Here is a 21,830-nt window from a genome sequence, read left to right as displayed (position 1 = left end):
TCACTCCTGTTGTGAAACTCATGCTTTACTGTAGAACATGGCCACATAGTATAATGAGGCCCATAATAAACATGTGAGGTGGTGGGGTGTATGTGGGCATATCTGGTTCTGGTAAGACACTGTATAAGCTTATGGGTTGTCAGCTGGGGGAAAAAGCCGAGCTGAGTTCTGTTAGGAAGCAGCAAGCAAATCTCCATATGTGGATTGGTTCCAGTCAAGCTCTGCAATTTGTTTACCAAAAATAAAACATTTGAAATTGTAAAAATGGAGGGTTTAGCAGGTGCTGGTGGTTGATTAGAAAATGGTTCTAATAAAGGATCCATCTGTGAGTAGAGACTTGATGTAAGGCAGATTAATTGGTCATGGATGTCTACATAATGCCACATAGGAAATCTCCTCCCATATTCCAGAGAATACACAAACACACACACACACGCACACACACACACACACACACATGCAAACACACACACACATTCAAAGTACTTAGTATGCCATCTAGAAGTTTCTTTTCTCCCACTGTGTTTGAATACTAATAGAGTGTTTCTGCACAATCACAATACCCTAATGGCAATTAGATTCTTTTGTTTGGTTTCCACGGGGGCTCTTATCCAAAGTGTGTTTTTTTTCATCATTGAGCAATTAAGAGTTATTTGTCCGTAAGATTGACATTTATAAAAGCCAGGCTTAATTATAGGAAAAATATGGCTGAGTCAGTCATGACCACATTACAACGATGCTGAACATAAAAGGCCTGTCCCTGGCTCAAATACACAACTCTTTTAACATTACTGACATTTCCTGAATATAACACTATGAAATAAGTATAATTAAAAGAGAATTTTAATTCAAACAGTGTTACTGCATGCCCCCCTATGTCTTAAATAATGCCCTTTCTGTTTTTATTTCCAAGGTTCCCCAAACAGACTGTCTTGGCTTGATGGAATTGGGTGTTATATTAAAAAAAAAAAAGGGTGATAGGAGGTTCTGGACTTAGTTTCCCTCAAAGCCAATGAATGCATTTTTTTGGATGACAGTCATGTGAAAGTGAACAGTACATTGATTTTCACACCTTTAGTCGAATGAGCATCACTTTTTTTTTCTTTTTTTTTTAATTTGCACACACATGAGCGCACCCGAGGCACACATACGAGTAAACAAGCACGCCTGCACATATGAAATCACTCCTACAATGAACATGCATGCATCTGTGCTTAAATTAACACCAATGGAGGCATGATAGCATTCTCATGCGCACACTTTATGTACACACACATGCGCACACACACAAACATACACAAGACTGTGAGACCATCTTACAGTTAATGGAAAATCTTTGTAAAACTCATGGGATATCGACCCTATAATTTGTGGTTTGCTGATTGTGGGTTGCAAAATATGAAATCAAACTGTGCTTGAATGTAAACAGAGACTACACTAGCTTTCTCTTGCACAGCACTTTGAATTTGCTTTGAAATGATAAACAGAAGCTTCTGTGCTACATCAGAAATGGGATCATTACATTTTAGCCTGTTCATATTCTGTTACTGAGCGAAAATCGGAAGAGACAAGCTCTGTGCCCAAACATTGGGAAATGTGTGTCAGATGGTGTTTCTCAATGCGAGCCCATCAGGACGTGTAAAGGAGGACAGCAAGTCCAGGAGAAGCACATGGAAACCTTCAGTTCACATCATTAGTTCTGTCTGCCACCTTGTCAGGATATTTTTAGCTCTATTCATCCATCAACAGGTCAATGACACAGTCTGCCAATGGCATCCTTCTCTTTCAGTCCCACTAGGTATTACTACTGGAGCTAGCTAGCACTGGGACCAGCTGAGGGACTTTCCTGGAGCAAGGATCTGTTTGCAGTTGGTGGTCTGGTTACTGTGGGACCTCGTAGCAGCTCTAGTGAAATGTTAGAATTAGTATAGTGCTGTATAAAATGTTACACTGAAACAGGGAAGGACACAATGCACATACTATAAATACATATACTGTAGCCTACAGTGATCTATTATGAGGACACATGGAGGCCTATTTGTATGTCACGTCTGTGGATACTGATGTACAGCACATATAAATAATGTGATATGTGTGTGAGGCCTGTGTGTGTGTGTGTTGTTGGATATCTACCAAGGAAAGTGGTAGTCTGCTGTTGTGCTCCCCTCAGCTCAGTGTACTAACACACATAGTGTGGCATATTCTCTGGTGAAGGCATAGAGTGAGAGTGGGAGTGGGAGAAGAGCTGAGTGGCAGAGTGGAGGGGAGGCTCGGTGGGCTGAACGTTGTTTACCTGTCAGCTGGCATTGATTAATCTTGTGTTCGGTGAGATCGCTCAGCGACTCGAACACCTGCCGGCAGCTGTCGCAGCTGTGCAGTGCAGGCTCCTCGTCCTCCTCCTCTCCCTCTTCTCCTTCCTCTGGAGAGAGCAGCCTCTTCCTCAGACGCCCAGTCTCACCATCCTCCGCCGCCCTCTCGAGGGCGCACTCTGGATCTGCCGAGCCACAGGAAATGACAGCACCACATAGTCAGAGGGGTGACCCACACAGTGAAGTACTACAGCTTCCTCTGGGTGACAATAAAATGGATTTCTAGACTCTGGATTTAATAAAAACAATAATAAAAGCTGTAATAAAAATGCAGGTTCAATTTGCGCCCCTGTAACTCAACCACTCGTGCCATAACAGAACTGTTGGGCAGGTGAGGGTGAGAGATATACAGGCACACACAGACAGGGTGGCACAATGCTCTCACACACAAATCTAACACACACACACAACACACACACACACACACACACACACACACACACACACACACACACACACACACACACACACACACACACACACACGCGGCTCTGTTATTAGAAATGGTTTTACGTTGTGTTTGCCCTGCTTCACCCAAGCAAAACTTCAGTATATGAAACTAGACTGATGGGAATATGTGTAGTCAATAAATCCTGGATTGCAGTTTTGGCTGGACCAAAGAAATATGAAATTCCGCCAGTGCGTGCTGAAGTGCATCAGTCAGCGTCTATCAAAAGGAGACAGACCTTGCCATATTATCCAGACATCTAAGCTAGAACTGTGGATGTATGGAGCGTATCACAGTAAGACACACAAAAGTGAGATTGGTGTGTGTTGGGCTGTCGTCACGACACACACTTCCCTAAATTATTCAGCCTTGCTCGCAGGCAGCCGCGGGTCGCGCACATCAATATTCTTCAATCCATCTGCAGTTTTGTCTCTTGTTGGCTTTGTGCTGCAGCAGTGCCAGGGGTGGGCGACTGACTACCCTGAACCAGGGCTAGGAATCATCTTTCGAAATAGCAGTCGAACCTGAAGTTCTCCAAGTGATTCTAAAATACTCCAATAACAAATCAAATCTTGCATTGTTCACTCACAGCTCACCATAAATATCTTCATTCAGAAGCACAGTAAACCCAATCTGGCTTGCAACAGCATCTTATAAATTGGCAACATGGCCTGCAGCCCTCTCTCTCCCCCGCTGTGACCATTACACTTCACAATAAGACTGATTAAAAAGCCATACTTACAATCAAACAATCATGTCACCCTGGTTAAGGCTTTGTAGGGGGAGAAGAGCCCTTGCACTTTCACTGGCAGCCATTTTAAGTCCCACTGATGCAAGCGTTCTTCAGTTTGTCCTGAAACTCCGGAGGGGGACGTTAGGAGGAAGCATGTTTTTTTTTTGCACCTAGCACACAGTTAACAGTGCCTGAGGACAAGGAGTGTGTGGCACTGATGTGTGCAGGTGTGGGTGTATATATACATAAATATATATGTATATATATATATACACTGTATATATGTACGTGTGTGTGTGTGTGTGTGTGTGTGTGTGCGTGTGCGTGCGTGTGTATATACACATTGGCGGCCATTTTAAGTCCTCCTTCTGTAGGGTGCTCTTAAACTGTGAAATTCCTTGAGGAAAGGCGTTCCAGAACTCATCAAGGCCACCCAGGATTTTTCCTTTCCCCCACTTGCGCCAAGTATTGATGTAACATCACACCCTCCATTGTCCTTCCCTCTTGGCGACTGAGGCTCTCGGAACATGCCCTCTAAAAATATCAGCACTGTGGTCCCCAGTGGGACCATGCAGAACAGAACAGAAGGTGTTTCAAGAAAATGAAAATCCCAACCCAATCCTCACAGATGCAGGCCTTTCTTGCTCTGGGGGAAACACTTCTGACGGAGGCCAAAAGCCACACAATATAGACTTATGATTCATCCACACACACAGACACAGAATTCACAATATGTACCGAAATGTGAACACTTCATGTCTTTTTTTACTGGGTGCCTGTGGAGGAGGTTAAGACTTTGATATTTTTTTCCAACGGCCTTTATGAATCATTAATTTCTCTAATATTACAACTCGGTCCTGTCAGGGAAACAAATGATGGCTACATTTAAGCATTTTATTTTTCTGATATAAAAACTAAATTCCTCAGTGCAGAATGCAGATGCACTTTATGCTGTTTTTCATATTAAGTTGATATTCTCTCAAAGCTTCACGGGTAATAGATCTACGATAACGACCAAATGAAAGAACAATTCGGAGCAACTGGAAAATTTATGCGCTTAAAACCCAAAGAGCTTTATGCATGTGTGAGTTTGATTTCCACTCCCTTGTTTTCTCATGTTTTGAGTGACAAGCTTCAGCTGTAACTTCCAGCATCCAAGTGAATCCAAGCTGGGTCATTGCTCTGGGTCAAGCTGGGTGACCTCCGGTGCTCCACTGTGATGCAGCGTTGGAAGTGTAAACTGCTACATGTTTGGATGGGAGGGTTGTTGGGGAAGCGTGAGTGAGTGGGGGGTGGGGGGGGCTTGACACGGCAAGGTCACGTCCAACCCTGGGATTAAAGAGCCATGTCAATACTGAGGTTCCTGTGCCTCTGGGCCTCATACAGTAATCCATCAGATCAGGACATCCTCTTCTACCAGTCTCTACAGGCTGGACAGCAGATCAATACCACCATGCTTGGAAAGGCTGACAATCACATGTGGAATACGAAGGGGAAGATCTGCGGCATATTGAGAGTTTTTCATCACGCCGAAAACCCTTTCTAATTTTGTTAATCAGCTTGACAATATTAGTATAGGAGGTAAGGACAAGAGGGAAGCTACATTGACCGCTGATCCATATTCTGATAAGGTCAGCTCGAAGTAAGACGATCGTAGCTGAGACTGAGAAATTATTCATGAGGGGAATATAATGAAGATCTGACTGGAAGATTTTTAAGGATAAATTTTGCGGTCTTTACGGCGCTAAAAGTGAATTAGTGCTACACTAATAAAATGTGGAAATCTGAATGGTGATTGACATCTTTAGAGCCATGTAATATCTGTCTGTGAATTCCAGTCCATCCATCATACGCACTCTTGTCTCTTATGGTGTCTAGTGACATTTATCATGCCACAACTTTCATCTTGTAAGTTGAGGAGTCCCCTGGACCCCCCACCCTTATATTATTGAATATTTCTGCTCTTAAATATTTATAACCTTTTAATTGATATTCTCTTCTCTGCTCCATTAGCCCCACCAGGGACCCGTGGTCCCTAGCAGGGAAGCCTACACCACTTGTCCCCCACTGTCTGGCCCACACACTGAGACAGGTGGAGACACTGACCACAGGGAGAGGAGGAAGGGTATGACTGTGCAGGAATACTCAAAGGTGGGGGGGGGGATGATGAAGAGGTAAAGTGATGAATCTGGCCGAGCTGCGAAAGCATGAACTCTATAATAATTTTCATCTAGAAAGTTAACTTTCACCATGAACCCTGCCTTTAACCTCACTGGAGATTTTACGTCTAACCCTAAGCTCAAAGATTAAATAAAATATTAAATGCCTAGAACAAGGAAAAGAGACACAGAAAAGTTGTTGTTGGGTACCAAGCAATTTTTTAAAAACGCAACATGTGATGGATGTCAGTGTTTTAAACTGAAATTCATTCAAATCCAGCCCCAAAACACTGAGCTGCAACAGCACGAAATCACTGAGGGCTACGCTCTTACTTGCCTGTAGATACAGTACGTCTAGCTCCATCAGGGTTTTTCGCCTGAGTCTTTCTTTGTGCAATGAAAGACCTTGGTGTCGAAAACATTATTACCAGCTCACCCATCTCCTCATTTCCCCATCATTCCCAGAGATCATCATTCCCTGATCCTATGATGCCCCCTCCCTGGCAGCCCACCCTACAACCACCCACCCCCAAGTTCGAATTAAGAATTTATTTTAACCAGCGAGTAGCTTCTGTCGACACATGTCGGCGGGCCTGATCAAAGGTGAGCACGCTCCTTTATCAGAGTGAGGGAGGCTGTCAGAAATAGGAGGACATTAAGATTGAATAACCTTCACACGGTTGCCGGCACCTCATTATTTAAAAATCTAAAACTTTTGCCGAGCACCCGCCATATATAGGTCACACTACATTCTAATGCCACATGTGCCTCCGAGTGTATCCTCCTCTGTGTGGATGGGATTTGGGGCTCTCCACTTAGACCGTCACATCCACTGATCCCCCATCATTAAAGAACGTCATGATCCGACGACGAGGCTGTGAGCTTGACACTTGCCAGATTGTTAGCGATTGTCAAGAATTTGCATTGGTGGTGGTGGCAGGAGGGGAGGGGGGGGGGGGGGGGTGTGTGTTCAATATGGTCGAGAACATGCATTTGATTTTATCTGCTTCAAGTCCCCCAGATTCATATTAAGGACTAATTGCTGTTTAACATTTTGATGCATTTGATATTTGAAAGCAGATTAGCAGAGGTGTTTGTCAAAAGCCGTCTCTCTTAAAATGCTAAACATATTACAAGCTCAAAGTGGATGCGCTGACAATAAAATATTTCCCACCTTGTTACATGTTACAAAAAAAACATGCAGTATATTTATGAAAATTTTATGATGCATGCTGAGATAAAAATAAGAGTAGCACAGAGAGAGAAAGAGAAGGTGCCAAACAGTTACAGGAGGACTAAGAACAAACAATGAAGACAACACAGAGAGCGATACATGAAGGAAGCAGCACATATAATCACAGGTATACAGACGCCATCATCCGCCATTAAAATCTCTGCACCAAAAAAAAAGATATGAGCTTACAAAGAAGAATGGAAATCAAAGCGGTTGAATGAGAAACAGCATTTGAACATACCAAATGCTCTCTTTCTCTCTCTCGCCCTGTCTCACTCGCTCTCTCACTGGGAGTGATAATATTGAACGGAGCGCCTTGCTATGCCATTAGTGCAGTAAAACATCAAAGGAAATGAATAATAGAGAATATGATTTTCTGAAGTGGTAGAGTGAAAGAGTCCTTTCCTCTTCCTGCTGTAGTGAGCCCTGCAGTACATTGATCTGTGGGCAGCCTCAACCTCAGCCAGAGCCAGAGTCTCGTACGCCGCACCACTACGCTACACTACTCTACACTACGGCACCTTGCCACTCAGACGCCCCTTCAGATCTCTATAGCACTTCCATTTGCCTCAGTCCACTCCACTTTGACAGAGCTGACACCCTCTTCCAAAAAAACAGCCTCTATCTGACATAGCCAAGAGCAAAAAAAAAAAAAAAAAAAGAGAGAGAAAGAAAAAAAGAAAGGGATGTATATATAAGAGAGAAGAAAAAGCACAGGGCATGTGGTTATAATTACACACAGGCAGCGCAGTGGTAAAGCCAAGCTGCAGATCTTAAGCCTGCTCGACACTCTCTGGGTAAAAAAGCGCACTGCCTCATTAAATCTCAGATATCACACTGTTCCTGCCCCTCTATACTATGCATAATACTGTCTATCTTGTAGAAGGCCTCTTTTGTTAGCATTTCTCCTTTGCCTTTGCTTCATATCAAACATGAATGAGAAACAGGATGCAGGGGCCTGCAGAACGCTTGCAGAGTCACAGAAGAGCTCGACTGGGGGTCGACTTATGAGCCAGATCTTGACACCATGTCTGATTAAGCCCTTAGCTTGTCAGGAGTCTAATGGCAATTGTGGCTGTGTCCGTCAAAGTGGCAAATGCATGAAAAGCAGGTAAGCTTTTCCACTGCTTTTCAATTTGACGTCGGAAAAAGAGGGCTTGTTTGAGCAGTGGTTTAACCATAAGGATGGATTACTACTGCCACGGTAAAGACCATGTGACACACAAGTGGTGATGAAGCATTTAAAAAATAAATAAATAAATAAATAAATAAAGTTGGAGGTGACAAATTGGCAAACAGCAAGAGAAATCTCACACCATCTTAAAAGTTTACCGCCACAAACAACTCTTTTCTCATTGACCATTCGTCAAGCTGCATCCTGAGAGGGGGTTAAAAAATAAATCAGTCAGACGAAGTCAAATGAGGAAAGTGAGAAATTAATTTGTGCGCCCTCCTGATTTCTCCACAGGCAGACATCGATCATGTGGCGGCTGTCTCCCCTCACTCTGGAGATAGAGATGGTGGAGGGATGGGGAGAGGGGAGATTCGTGTGTCTGAGGGGGTCGTTGTAATCAGGCACACTCATTAGCTCTGCTTTGGCTCTGGATGACAGGAGGTCTCTGAGGCAAGTCTGCCTCTTATGCCCAGTCCTTCATCCCTTGAGCTGGGGTTAGATGGGCTAAGGAGGCAGTTTCTTTCCACAGAACCACCCACCAATACCTATCAATACACATTAACACAGCGGCAGATAGGTGTTGCTCTTCTTTTTCCAGGGATGAGCAAACATGTAAAAAGTTTTCTGATCAATTGTATGGCAGTCATGGGCAGCGAAGAAAAAAGCTGGGATCTATTGTAGTGGCGCATGCAGCTCCTGTATTTCACACAGGAGAACTCAGAAAGCTGTGGGTAAATGCTGGACTAATGTGGCAGCCTAGGAGTAGCCAGGGTCCCCAGCCTGCTGGGCAAAACCATCCATATCGGGTTTAAAATAACCACACCTGAGACTTAACCTTTACCAGAGACAAATGAAATGAAAATATACAGTGTGGTGCATCAGGAGCAGGCTTCATTCATAGGGGGCTTTCTGCTAGCCTGACCTGAATTACCGCTCTGTTCCTGGAGGGCCAGTGTGAATGGCACACGTGGAGACAGGACACATTCATCTGGGTAGCTCTATTCTACATCATACAGAAGGTTGGGAAACAAAGAGTCTAAAAAAACATCAGGAACACACAGGAACACAAGGACAGCTATAAGCACACCTGCATGTACTGTATGCATGCACACAAACACATAAACAAGAGCTCGGCCCCCTCGCTTCTAAAGACACATGCAAACCATGCAGTTTACAATATGAAAACCTCAAAAACAGGAAACACATACTTTCTATCATTCGGAACCCAACAAAGATTTTACAGGCACGCACGTGCGCGCGCACACACACGTGCGCGCACACACACACACACACACACACAGAAACAGACACATGATCCACTTTCCAGCCGAAAATGATGAAATATGAAATGGAGCATTACCGCTTGGAATGGCAGTCTGCCCGGGACTGTGCTGGTCCTCTGTCACATTGTCTTCTACTGCCAGAAAAAGAGAAGGGGGGTTGGGGAGGGGGTGGGGGGGGGGGCGGGGGAGAGGGAAGAAACAGTTAAACAGTGAAAAACAAGTTAGACACATTGAGATTTCCTTCTTTTTTATTATTTACTATTGAGATTTTCTGTATGGAAACTCCAGGAGATTTCAACAGCTTTCGACAGCTCAACCTGTGGTTTGGGAATCCACGCAAGCCTTTCATATGTATGAGGTTTGGCAACAAGGCAAACAGCCACCCACGTAAATAACATATTGGACTGGGTAATGACGTGATGAATTATGAACGTCTCCCATGAAACGTCCTCCCGACATCAACAGTGACCAAGTGAAAAACACCTTGATGACTGCATTAGTAAGAAGCTTGTATAGTACCTTGGTTAGTGAAAAGAGACGGGTATCTAAAAGAAGATTTGTAGACGTAAGGATAGATATTTATCTTCCGAAAGCTGTGATCCAAACTTAAATGCAAAGAAGAAAATTACAAGATTTATAAGACATATATTCACGCTGTGTGTCATAACAGCTGCAAAGTGCTTTTGCTCTTTAACAGGATGGCGGACGTGGTGACGGCTTGATCAGCACTCAGATCTGCTCATTAGGTCCACTTTTGACTTTTTTACAACAGCACTGGCCTTGAAAAACATGACTTCTGTTTAGTAAAAGGTAGGAACCTCTTACATTGGAGCCTTTTTGGAACTGGTGAGAATTCCTTGTGGCATGTCAAGGACAAGAAATGAAATGGATTTTAACAGCGGGAAGAGAACAAAAGAGTCTCCCACCTGTTCCATGTAAAATGAGGGTCTCACTGAGGACTTCTTACGCCTCTGCGTTCCACCCCTGCAGTTGAAATGCATTCTCCATTGTGTCTTTTCTTTCTAGCCTTTCATTTTCCTGGGCAAAGAGGAAGGGGGAGTCTGACAGGACCTCCCAGTAGGGGAGTGTGGCAGTGACTGCCAAAGCAGAAACTGGCGCACTTTTAAAATCACACAAAATATCCTGTACTTTGCATAATTAAGGCAAGATCCTATGGTGGCAGAAGCCTATCCCTCAGGGGAGCACGAGTCAGTGTCAAGCAGGGTGTCAAACCTCAGTGAAAAATGAAGAGGAAAGTGTTGAGCTGTTTCTTATGAAGACGGCAAACGACGGAGCAACTGTGTTTTGCTGTCAGGCCTTGTCCAGCCAAAACTGAATTCCTGAGGAATTCCTTCCAAAAAAAAAAAAAAAAAAAAACCTTTGTAAAGAAATGTCAATATTCATTCAAGTATTAATATCTGATCAGAAATATTTCCCTTAGTAACAATTATAAGTGATGTACTGAAGAAATATGCTAAACGAATGGTCATGGGTCTGGTAATTAATTAGCTAAATCAATTAAAAGTGATGGAACAGACATAGTTGGACACCATGGAGGTATATCCCTCAGAGCCACCGAAGAGGACTGTGTCAGCCAACACAGAAACCTTGTCCTGTTAAAGGAGGCCTTAGTGACTGACGCCCTGAGAGTTTAATGAGTTTCTCCAGCACTGTTGAGCGCCTTGCATCTAGGATCATTTAAATGGGCTAGGGATAGGGGGTCCTAATAAATCCCCCATGGTTCTATCAGAGATTGGTGGTGGGAGCTGGAGTTTTTGTTTTGATTACCATCCCTGTTGGTGAGATGAGGGAGTTCAGGCAGAAAATTCTATTTTACAATGCCATAAGAACTTAAACATAACGGCAGTTTGTGATGATTTGTCACCACTGTGAACTTATTAAAAGTTTTGTCATTTAAAGTAAACAACCTCCATCACGGTGCAAATTCTTTTCTCATTTGCACCTGTCTCCCAGATAATTAATAGCTAGCTAAGAGTGATCATAGAGGGTGAGCTGTCAGGTAAGGGCACACTCCTGTGATGCTTCATACTAGCTGGACATTTGATCAACAATCATAACACAGTACAAATACAAATAGCAGGACAGTTTTAATTAATATACTCTCAGGCTCATGATCGCCCCATAATGACTATAACTTCAACTGAACACAACTCAGTCCGCACTGTTATTAATGCGTCACTGCTATCAGTTAATTAATGTTTGACAAGGTACAGTGTATCATTCAGTCGGTGACAAACTGTAATCATGCTGCTACGTTTTGTTGATACAATACCAAACACACTTGGGACCTTTTCAGCACTGCTCCTTTGATTTTTCAAAACACGGAGCAGGAAAAAAAAAAAACATAATCCCACAACAAGTGGCACAGCATTAAAGGCCACACTAATTAACACACTGGCCACACACAAAAATGAACGTAGTAACTGTCATTATAATGTGAGTGACAATCCCCAAGACGGGACATTTCCTTTTTCAGGATGAATTAATTGACTACAGATACGAGAGCGCAAACAAGAAGCAAAAACAAAACACATAGAAAAAAAACAAATTGTACTAAACAAAACAAAATTTATGAAACAGATTGGTCACCACATGCACAGACAACGAAATATCACAGCCGCAAAAAAACTAATGATTTAATAGACATGAATAAGCAAAACATGACAAACTCAGCAGCTTGGACCTTTCCTAATCCATCAAATGAATTCCTGCTGTGTAAGAGAATAGAGTGGAGTGTGTGTAGACAGTACGCACACAAATGTGTGTGTATATACTGTACATCTTTTGTGCTTTTAAAAGAGGTTTGGCCACGTATTTGTGTGTGTGCATGTGTGTGTGTGTGTGTGTGTGTGTGTGCACTCTTGTGTGTATGGGTATCTCGCAGCACTTCTCATACATAAAAAAAAAGCCCTGAGTGTGTTCTTGGATATGCGTGACTCATCTGCTTGGTTACAGCCAGCTTGGACGATACAGTGCCGAACACAATGGCTGTGTAATCCGCCCTGACTGACCGGGAAGGAGACGCTCGCCACAGGGACTACAACTCAATTTAGCTCGGGTCAAGAGGTCAACCCTCCTCAATTAGGGATGGGAAGGGAGGGAGGAGGACACACACTGCACATGAATAACTTTCTTAATGAGCATTATTTGAACTGGTGATTAGTGTCATAAATAATTTGCAATAGAGGAGCATGTTAATCACGTTGCATAATATTTGTAATACTTCATATATTGCCACGTACTGTAAGCAAATCATAAGAGCACCTATTCTAAAAAAAAAAAAACTGCACTCCACTAGTAGCAATATAAAAAAAAACAAAAAAACATCACAAATCAATAATCCCATTATGCAATTATTGCAAATTTAGCTTTCAAAAAATATATTTATAAGTGCTATTTATACAGGTGAACAAGACAGATGCAAATAAACCCAGCGATGTATAATTTCATTTGCAGCAGTGGTGGGAATCAATCATTGTCTCTGAATCAGAACTCTTTCTCCATGTGGCAGACAATCCATGACAACAAGAGAGACACATGCCATGGAATAAGAAGAGATATCGGCCAGCTCCCGCGACACCCAGTCCAACACACTGAGCCGCATGTCAAGAGCACTGACAGCCGTGCTAATGGGATTTTTCTACGGCTCCATCATAATTTCCTTAATGATAATACTAACCATATTTTTGTGTCACATTAGAAAAGTGTTAATGGGTGTTATGCCACAGATCATTAATTGTGAACAGACTGGAATACTGCAGCTAACTATAAACTAGGAATGACGCAACTGTTAGTAGACGTTTTAATAGAGGAGAAAAAAATAGAGAGGAATAGCACATTTGTGCATTTTTAATTGTTCAAATTAAGCAGACGCCTTTATTACATTTAGCATTAAACATTCTGAATAGAGTGTGTGTTTGAAATAAAGAGCTGAATGAGTTTTTGAGTAGTTTTTTCCTCACAAAAACACTCAATCTTAAAGGTGCCATCACATTTTTTTTTTTTTTTTACCTACACAAGGCAGGACTGAAAGGGGGAGTGGTTATGCATCTGTGGGCATAACGGACATGGTCAAGTTTCTTTTCTCCAAAAAGAAAAAGCTTCAAAATATGACAAATGTGGATTTAAATAAAAACATGTCTGTTTTAGTTTTCCTTGACAGGTCAAATTTCAGTTGCAGTTTTATTCAGAGGAAAATAAAAACGTACTTCAAGTCTAATCTGTGTGTGTCTGAGCAGAGGAATTTTAACTTAAAACAGACTTATTATATTAACTCTGTTTTTAATATGCCCTTCCCAGTTTTCATAAATGATCTGTGAGGTTTATATTTAAAGTGTAAATATAATATTTCCTTTCATGTATAGCAAAGACAAACTCCAGAGCACACTCACATGGCGACAAATTTCAGCTCCGCAAAAACATCAAATATTTAAGGTATACATGACACAGCAATGATTTCATGACAACCGCTGTACTTGAAGTAAATGACGCAGAAAATATATTTATATATGCAGATGACAGACCTGGAAACTTCCACTTCAGCCAATAAACACATCAGGACTGAAGCTTGAGAGTGTCATTTGTGCTCCAAATGAAAATATCAACCCAGCCTCACATTATTCAGGAAGTGCTGTAGGACAGGCAACGTGGCAGTCATCACACGCTACATGCAGGATTTGGAGTGAGATCCTCCTTCCTCGCTGCTCACCACTGACTGAGGCAATGTGCTGACCCAAAGCCTCTGCACATCAAAACAAAATTACAATGTGCCTACAGTTGAGAAATGTAGAAGGCTCCGGATTGAGTAAATGTCAGTGGCTGGGGTGAAGTGTTTGCATATAAGCGAATGATGTATGGTCTTGTCCTGTGCCATTTATTCCCCCAAGCAATAACGTAGCCGGATCTGTCTCTCAGACTTAATTGAAACGGGACTTGTAATGTTGCCCTTTTCCTCGATGGGACCAAAAACATAACCTCTGACTCCCACAAGCAGCCAAGACTGAGGAGGTGTGTGTGTGTGTGTGCGCACGCGTGTGCGAGTGTGTATATGTATGTGTGTGTGCGTGTTAAGATACACAAGGGGGGGAAAAAAAAAGAGTGCCAACTGTCACAGCATTATTTTCTCATCTCTACACACACACACACTCCACGTCCATACTATCCATACCGGTTCCTCACACGCCGCACATGATGCCCCGTTCTACCTTCCCTCTATGTTCCATCGGCACTTCTATTTATTTTTCCTTCCGCAGAACAAAGTGTTCTTTCTGTGCACAAAAAAAAAAACAAAAAAAAAAAAACAGCACCGTCCACACTGACCACTGCTTCAAGTCAGCAGAAGACAACCTATAAAAGTGAAACCTGAACTCTGTAACCCCATTCTGTTCGCGAAAACATACAGTGCATAACAGTGCACGCAGACACAGGCTCTCTCACACACACACACACACACACACACACACACAAACATGCACATGAAGACACGAAGAAAAATGCAAATTTAGAGATGTCACTTTTAGTTTTAAATAATATTTTAAAAAGTCTACAAAGAAAATGACAATTCCTGTCTTCTACAAACAAGAGTGAAGAACGTAGTGTCAAGGAACTATTTTAAAAAAAAAATGACAAGGAAAGTTATTGTGGACATCTGTATAAGTGTATCTGTGTCCCTGAGGAAACAGATAGACAAAGAACAATAAATAACATCTGCCTGGCCTTCCTTGGGTCTGATCCAAAACAGGGAAATATCTATGACGTATCTGCATTTCTGCTCCGCTTGAGCAGTCGGAATGAAGACATAAAAGTCGGGATGTTTTGTGCGCTACATTTTTCCAATTTAAATTTTAGAGACAATAACAAAACAAACAATGTCATCACTCTGACTTCATTTGCATACTGATATGCTCACTCTCTATCCCTCTCTGTCGCACACATAGATGTACACAAATCTTAACAGATGTTCTCCTGAACGCACACACACACACACACACTTGTAGCATGTAGGCATGCTGGCAGGAGACGATTATATATAAGTGATGTGTCTTTTGAGAATAGCAAATGTCACACTAACTAAGAAAAAAAAAAGAAAACAGTCAATGCCAATCTGCTCTGAGAAAATAGGAAATCTATGTATAGAGCTGTTTACTGTGAATAGAGCAGTGCAGGTCTGGAAACAGAATGTGACAATTTTTAAGATGTGCATGCACTCACATTTCCACCCTCTCCTGGGTATTGATTTAAAATGGTGGCTGCATGAATGTACTACCGCAGACCATGTAATCTTCCTTTGAGATGAAGACTTCCGAGAACGAAAGGGGTAGAGAGAAAGGGGGTCCACAGACCACAAGCTGGGAATGTGAAATTGTGGACAATTATTTGCTGAGCAAAATACAATGCCTGCCAGATGAACTGGAGCTCAACCTCCATAACCCAGCAGCTCCCCCACCAAAAGGCTACAGAGAAAAGTAGTGCATGAATAAGTGTGTGTGAGTGTGCGTGTGCTCGCTCTCTCTCTCTCTCTCTCTCTCTCTCATTCTGTCTCTATTTCCCCCTCCCTCTCTCACCCACTCACACATGTACATGTACACTCAGACACAAATACTCGCTCAAATTACCACCAGTCCAACTGTTTAAAAAAAAAAGAAAAAAAAGAGATGAAACGGAAACAAAATAAAGAAAAACAAAAATCATATACATCTACTCTACATTATATACTTTTCATGCTGTGCTGAGATATATTCTTTTTAATGAAATATAAACACTACTCTGTTGCTTTGAGCTGATGACTGATAAATCCAGATGTTTACAACTTATTAATGAACATGTCCAATTAGCTCTCAACACTTATCCCACCTCTAATTTCACGTTTAACTGTTGTATACACCCACACACACACACACACACACACACACACACACACACACACACACACCACAGCCCTCCCTTTCCCCAACATACGAAATGTTTCCTCCTTAGTTTCTCAGACGAGGGGGTGGGGGGGTGGAGGGGGGGTGTCACGTGACTCTGCACCCCATTCCATCAGACGGCTTAAGTTCCGACCAGGAGCGTCTTTAACACATCCAGATGTTTGCCGGCGTCGCGCTGCACTGTTGCTCTCTGAATGATCCATGCCCTGCCCTTGCACTTTAACTATCATTACAATACAGTCTGAACTGAAAGCGACCAACCCCCCCACCTCCCCCATCCCCCCGATGCCAAGTACGTGGGCTATAAGCTATATGAGCAGCCGATTTCATGCGCAAACATAAAAGAGGAAGAACACTTCCAAATGCGTTCAAAAAAGAAGAAGAAGAGGGAAGACAGTTACATTTCAGTGAGCGATAAGTTCAGTTCATGCTCGTCTAGACTTGTCATCACCCTTAAAAATAAAAATGTTCTGAGAGCCAGCAAACATAGGCTTATCACTTACCTTTCAGTGATCTTGGCTTAGCTTGCTTGCGGCGCGACATCCTATAGAAAACGCTGAAGTTGCTCAGTTTCTGTCTGATAATTTGTGTAAAACGGGATAGTCTAAAGGTGTAGTCTCTCTAAATTCCACTGGCCAAAATCGCGGCTGCCTTTTTACCATTACAGAAAGATGCAACTTAGCCCCTTTGCCGCGCGGTCTCAACACGAGTTTTTTGCTGTTATTTTGTGATGAGTAGGTGGATGTTATAAAATCCAATTAGCCCGATCGGTATATAGGCGACACTATTTAATAGTTGAGCTGGGTATCGGGAAAAGTGTGAGGATATAGTAATCCCGTCATGCGCTTCCATTCTCCGGGAAAACACACACGCGTGCAGGCATGATGTTCGTTTAGAAATAAAAGCGGAATATTTGCTTTTCGCCTCTCATCTCAAATGCATCCGCGTGAGAAAGACATCAGCAAAACGCCTCCTGTGAGAGTGCAGAAAAAAATGCAACAAAACCAAAAAAAAAGGCGGAAAAATGATAATTACACTTTTCACTTCATATCCACCTAACAGCATCAAAACTATTATAGACTCTTCCTTTTCTCACTCCAGTCAGCTAATCATGAATTAGGTTCGGAATCTGATCTAAGTCTACGTCTAAATTGTTCTTAAAAGAGGATGAAGAAGCAGAGAGAAGATGGAAGCTCCCTCCTCATCACAAACCTGCAAGGTCTTGGACTGCGCTGTCGCTCCGGTAGTCCACATAATAATGGAAAATGGAAGCAAGGCCCCCAAAGCCATCAGGATGGCTCCAGAGGGGGCCCCTACCCCGCAGGGACTCGCTCTGTACGTAATCACTGAGGAAATCATTGTCAGCCTGCCTGCACTCACACACAGACAGAGAGGCATGATTAAAATCCTAGGGATCACGGCAAGATGCGGATTGCTGGATCTGCTGGTCCCCGGATCCGGAGTCGAACTCTAAACCCAAAGTCGGCTTGCTCACCCTGGCGTCTCCTCTGCCTCAGCTCGCCGTCGGCCACTCTCCGTCTACGGCAGACGGACTGGTCCCCCTTCTGGTAGAAATGGTTAAGCAGAGAGACATTTTCAGTGTGGCTGTTGACATATATGACATGGAATGGCACACAGAATTTTGAGATGATCAGTTCATTTATAGATTAGAGGTTGTTATTTTTTTAGATGTACAATCAATCACAGGAGTTCATCCTACTAATTGTTTGAATAAATAGATATATATTTTCTAAGGTTTAAAATAATATTCTGGTTATGTCAAAAGAATATAGCCTCTATCCTTTAATATTATTCTTGTGGAATTCGTTTTCTTTCCTTTTTTTTTCTTATTTTATGTTTTATAGTTTTCATTACAGGTGTAGTTCAGTATTACAATGGATCTTTGCAAGATTAATTTCAGCCTGCAAACTTTGAACTTATTTAATTGGCATGTCTCTTATTTTGTAAAAACATCACACAATCTCTTCTGTCTGTCCGTCTGTCCTCATCAAAATGTTCACAACAGTGCATGGGTATACACCCTCACCTGCATGTGGATGTCCTGGCCCCCATACTACCCCTGCTATGTGAAAATAAGATCCAGAGAGGAGTCCTGCAGTGGGCTTCTCACTCTGCACTCCCCCCCTCCCCTCCGCAGCCTGGAGGTAGCCTCTGCCAGGGCCCCCCCTCATCTAAAAAAAAAAAAAAAAAAAATCACAGTCACACAACTGCTTTTTCCACTTTTGATGCATTTCTATTCTGACGCTTTCACAGAGACAGATGTGAGAGGAAAACCGAGTTTTTTCACTGCAGACCTATAGGGAAGGAGGGAAGCAGTCGATAGGGCAACTCCCAAACACGGGCTGGTGTGGAAGAAGAAAATTAACAACAACCTTTGATAGCCTTTACTGTGGCGGAATCTAACTTTGTTAAAGAAAATTCACTATAAAAGTTAACTATAGCTATAAAAGTTAATGATGTGAGTACATAATAAGGCTGCACTTATTCTATAGGGTATTCCCACCTTTTACTTTGGAGTTCATAATGAGGCCATATACTGTTACAGACATCTAAGGTAATCACCTAGCACAAAGTAATCTAAATGTAATAGAAAATGCAGAGCTACAGATTAGTTGACAGCCATTACCTGACTCTTATCTAAAAAAAAAAAAAAAAAACCTTTGTTATTTTGCATCTCTTGTCCCGAATCAGTGGTAGATGTGAGAATTAAACATAATAAGTGGGGACATATGACCTACATATGATGTCAAGGCTGTTTGCTCAATTTGTATCTATGTAATTTAATCCACACCCATTGCTTTTCAAATTATTTCCCCACCCACAAGCTGCCATAAAATGAGTGCAAAAGATCAATAAAACAGAGTATGACATAGATTGACGTGATGTGCTTTGGTAAATTCAAAGCCCTCCCAAACTACAGTAAAACTGGTAAACACACACATATGAAACATCTATTTGTAGGTGCTTGGAGTCTGTCAGGAGGTCTCAGCTGCTTTAAAACTTCAATCTTAACAATGCTCCAAAGTTCCCCCCTCTCTCTCTCTGTCTCAGTGCTCTGTCAAGCGGCTCTCCCAAAGTTTTACCACCTTGCCCCCCCCCCCCCCCCCTCCCCCTGTACTTTCCGAATGCTCTCTCAAACACAAACAAACAGTGCTCTTCAGTCCTCCAGGGCTCTTTGCTACTTTCATTAGTGACAAAGTAACTGGGAAAAGGCTTGACTTGACTCTGTGCTTGCACTGTTCAGTCTCTAAGTTACAGTACACTCTTGCTCAGAAGTTGTTGTTTTTTGTGTTTTTTTTTTTTGTCTTCAAGTGGAAGAAACCTCATGTGAGGAAGGTTGCTCATGATGCTCCAAAAACTGTCTGACACAGCTTGCGTTCCTCAGGGATAACCTTATAAATATGGAAAGGAGAATCAAATATAAATTTTTTGGGAGCAAATAGGCACAATGAAAACCAACAAAAATGTTTTTGTTTCAAGTCTCACCTCTGAGCAAGTGGGGGGGGGGGATCAAACAAAGATAAATAAAAAAAATGTGACATGTTTGTCAGAAAAACAATGCCAGGAAATTTCTGTTCAGCATGTGTCAATATGATACTTCAAAATTAAGTTATTGATTTATTTGTGTTCATGTGTTGCCCTTCAGAAATGCTGCATTCAGACTACAAGCCATTGGAATGCCATGAAACACAGAAAGGCACAGTCTGTTTTCAGATCACCCGAGCTTCTTACCACAGTATTTGTAGTAAAACTGAGCAGTTCTGTGGAGATTTTTTTCACCACCCATAGCTTTTAGTTAGACATCGAGACGCCACAGCATGTGTGCGTGCCGCAGCATCAGATATTTCACTCTGCTTCTCCGCGGGGTGAAATATTCCCCAGTGGAATCTGTGGTCCTTGGGTGGTGGGATCCTTCAGCAGTTCTTCTTGACCTGTGGCCTCCTCACCCTCTGTCCATTTGGCTCCAACAGCACAATGTCAAAAAAAAAAAAAAAAACCAAGTTGAAACTGAACTTTAAAACTCAGACAAAGTTTTAATCCCAATGAAGTGTCTCCTGTAGAACTAATAATCACTGAAGGCTATTTAGTAGAATACTCTCACAAATGGTGAAAAACGACGGCTTAAAAGCACAGTCGGTCAATTACGCTCGTTAGAAGAGGGCAGATACACAGACATGCATGTACACCATACACACACACACACACACACACACACACACACACACACTTGACTTGCCTCATTAAAACCCATCCAGCTACTAGAACTCAGAGATGTGAATGTTTCCCTTGAGGAGTGGGGCACGTTCATTTTGAGAAAGGCAGAAGATTCAACTTTTTTCTTACTTGCTTATAATTACAGAGATTGCTGGAATGCATGACCCTGAGAATAAGGCTCGGTCCTGGGAGAGTCCACCAGAAGCATCACCATCTTCAGTCTTGCTCTCCATTGTGTGTCTCCCTAGTTGGATGCCACCCACACCAGGCATGAGTGAGGTCGAGACAGTGCCCCCATCACCAGAGGAGCGTTCCCCGGGGACTTTACACTCTGCTCCAACAAGCCAAACTCCTGAGGCTGAGAAGAAGAAAAAAAAAAAAAGAGTCAAGCAAGCGAGTGACTGAAAACATTGCCCTCTCTGAGCACTGAGGCATATTCTCACAGTAAACTGATTAAAAAAAGAACAAAAACAACATGGGGAGCTAACAATCAGAAGGCTTCAGAGTTGGCAAGCAAGGCGTGAGTGCTGCTTTCCAACTTCACTGTTATCCAAATTGTTGAGCAATTAAACACAGGAGCAAAAAACAATCACATGTATGTAGTTCACATCAAAATTTGATTTTGTTATAAGAATATTCCTGATATGCTGGTAAGTAAATGCATGCCCGCTTCAAAAGGACGGTCAGTGACAGGCCTCTTCTCTCAGCCGTTCAAACTGAAGGATGTCAACAAAGTAGAGGGAATGTGGAGTGAGTGGTCCTCGTCAACAGTGACCTTCCAGCTGGATATCCACAACTTCCATCTTCCCAAGCCAAGGAGCCCCACGGAGCAACTCCCAAACCAGGTCATTAGCACAGTGGTGTCACCAGACAGCAGATCACGGGCCAGAGAGGGAGCGAGAGGGGGACTCCTGGCACTGCAGCGGCTGCTGTGCGGTTTGACATTCAGGGCTGGCTGATCTATGGGGCTGGGGAGACAGTGCCCTTGCTCTGGGTCTTCATGAGGAGAAGGTCCTGGCAGTTTTCCCCTTACTTACTCCATCATAAAACTGCGGTCACAAGATGTTAGACTCACGTTGCCTTCACTTGCAACATCACGACCCGAGCTGTAGGGTGTTGTCAATGCTTTAGTGACAACATCATCACCTGCGCCACTGGATGCTGCACTGAAAGCCATTTCACATCATCGGCTAGCTGATTGGTAGCATGATAAAATTCCTAGACGGATTAAAACATCTACACTCACT

At 42.6% G+C, this 21,830-nt stretch overlaps 1 protein-coding gene across 5 annotated transcripts in view; it reads right to left on the bottom strand.

Annotated features, from left to right (window-relative positions):
- The window catches only part of znf521 (zinc finger protein 521), a 90,366-nt gene extending 72,708 nt beyond the window's left edge, over positions 1–17,658 (bottom strand). For 2 of the 5 annotated variants that reach the window (XM_022758061.1, XM_022758064.1), the window contains exons 1-3: positions 16,851–17,541; positions 9,478–9,534; positions 2,294–2,494 (exon numbers count right to left, since the gene is read on the bottom strand). In XM_022758061.1, the coding sequence (XP_022613782.1) occupies positions 2,294–2,494; positions 9,478–9,534; positions 16,851–16,890 (298 nt within the window). In that variant the 5' untranslated portion in view covers positions 16,891–17,541. The other 3 variants (XM_022758065.1, XM_022758066.1, XM_022758063.1) reach the window with 3 other exon arrangements.
- Between the last annotated feature and the right edge of the window lie 4,172 nt (positions 17,659–21,830).

The sequence above is a fragment of the Seriola dumerili genome, unplaced genomic scaffold (assembly GCF_002260705.1).
Source record: "Seriola dumerili isolate Sdu_G_001 unplaced genomic scaffold, Sdu_1.0 BDQW01000291.1, whole genome shotgun sequence".
NCBI classification, from domain to species: Eukaryota; Metazoa; Chordata; class Actinopteri; order Carangiformes; family Carangidae; genus Seriola; species Seriola dumerili.
This window is presented reverse-complemented; position numbering and strand designations above follow the sequence as displayed.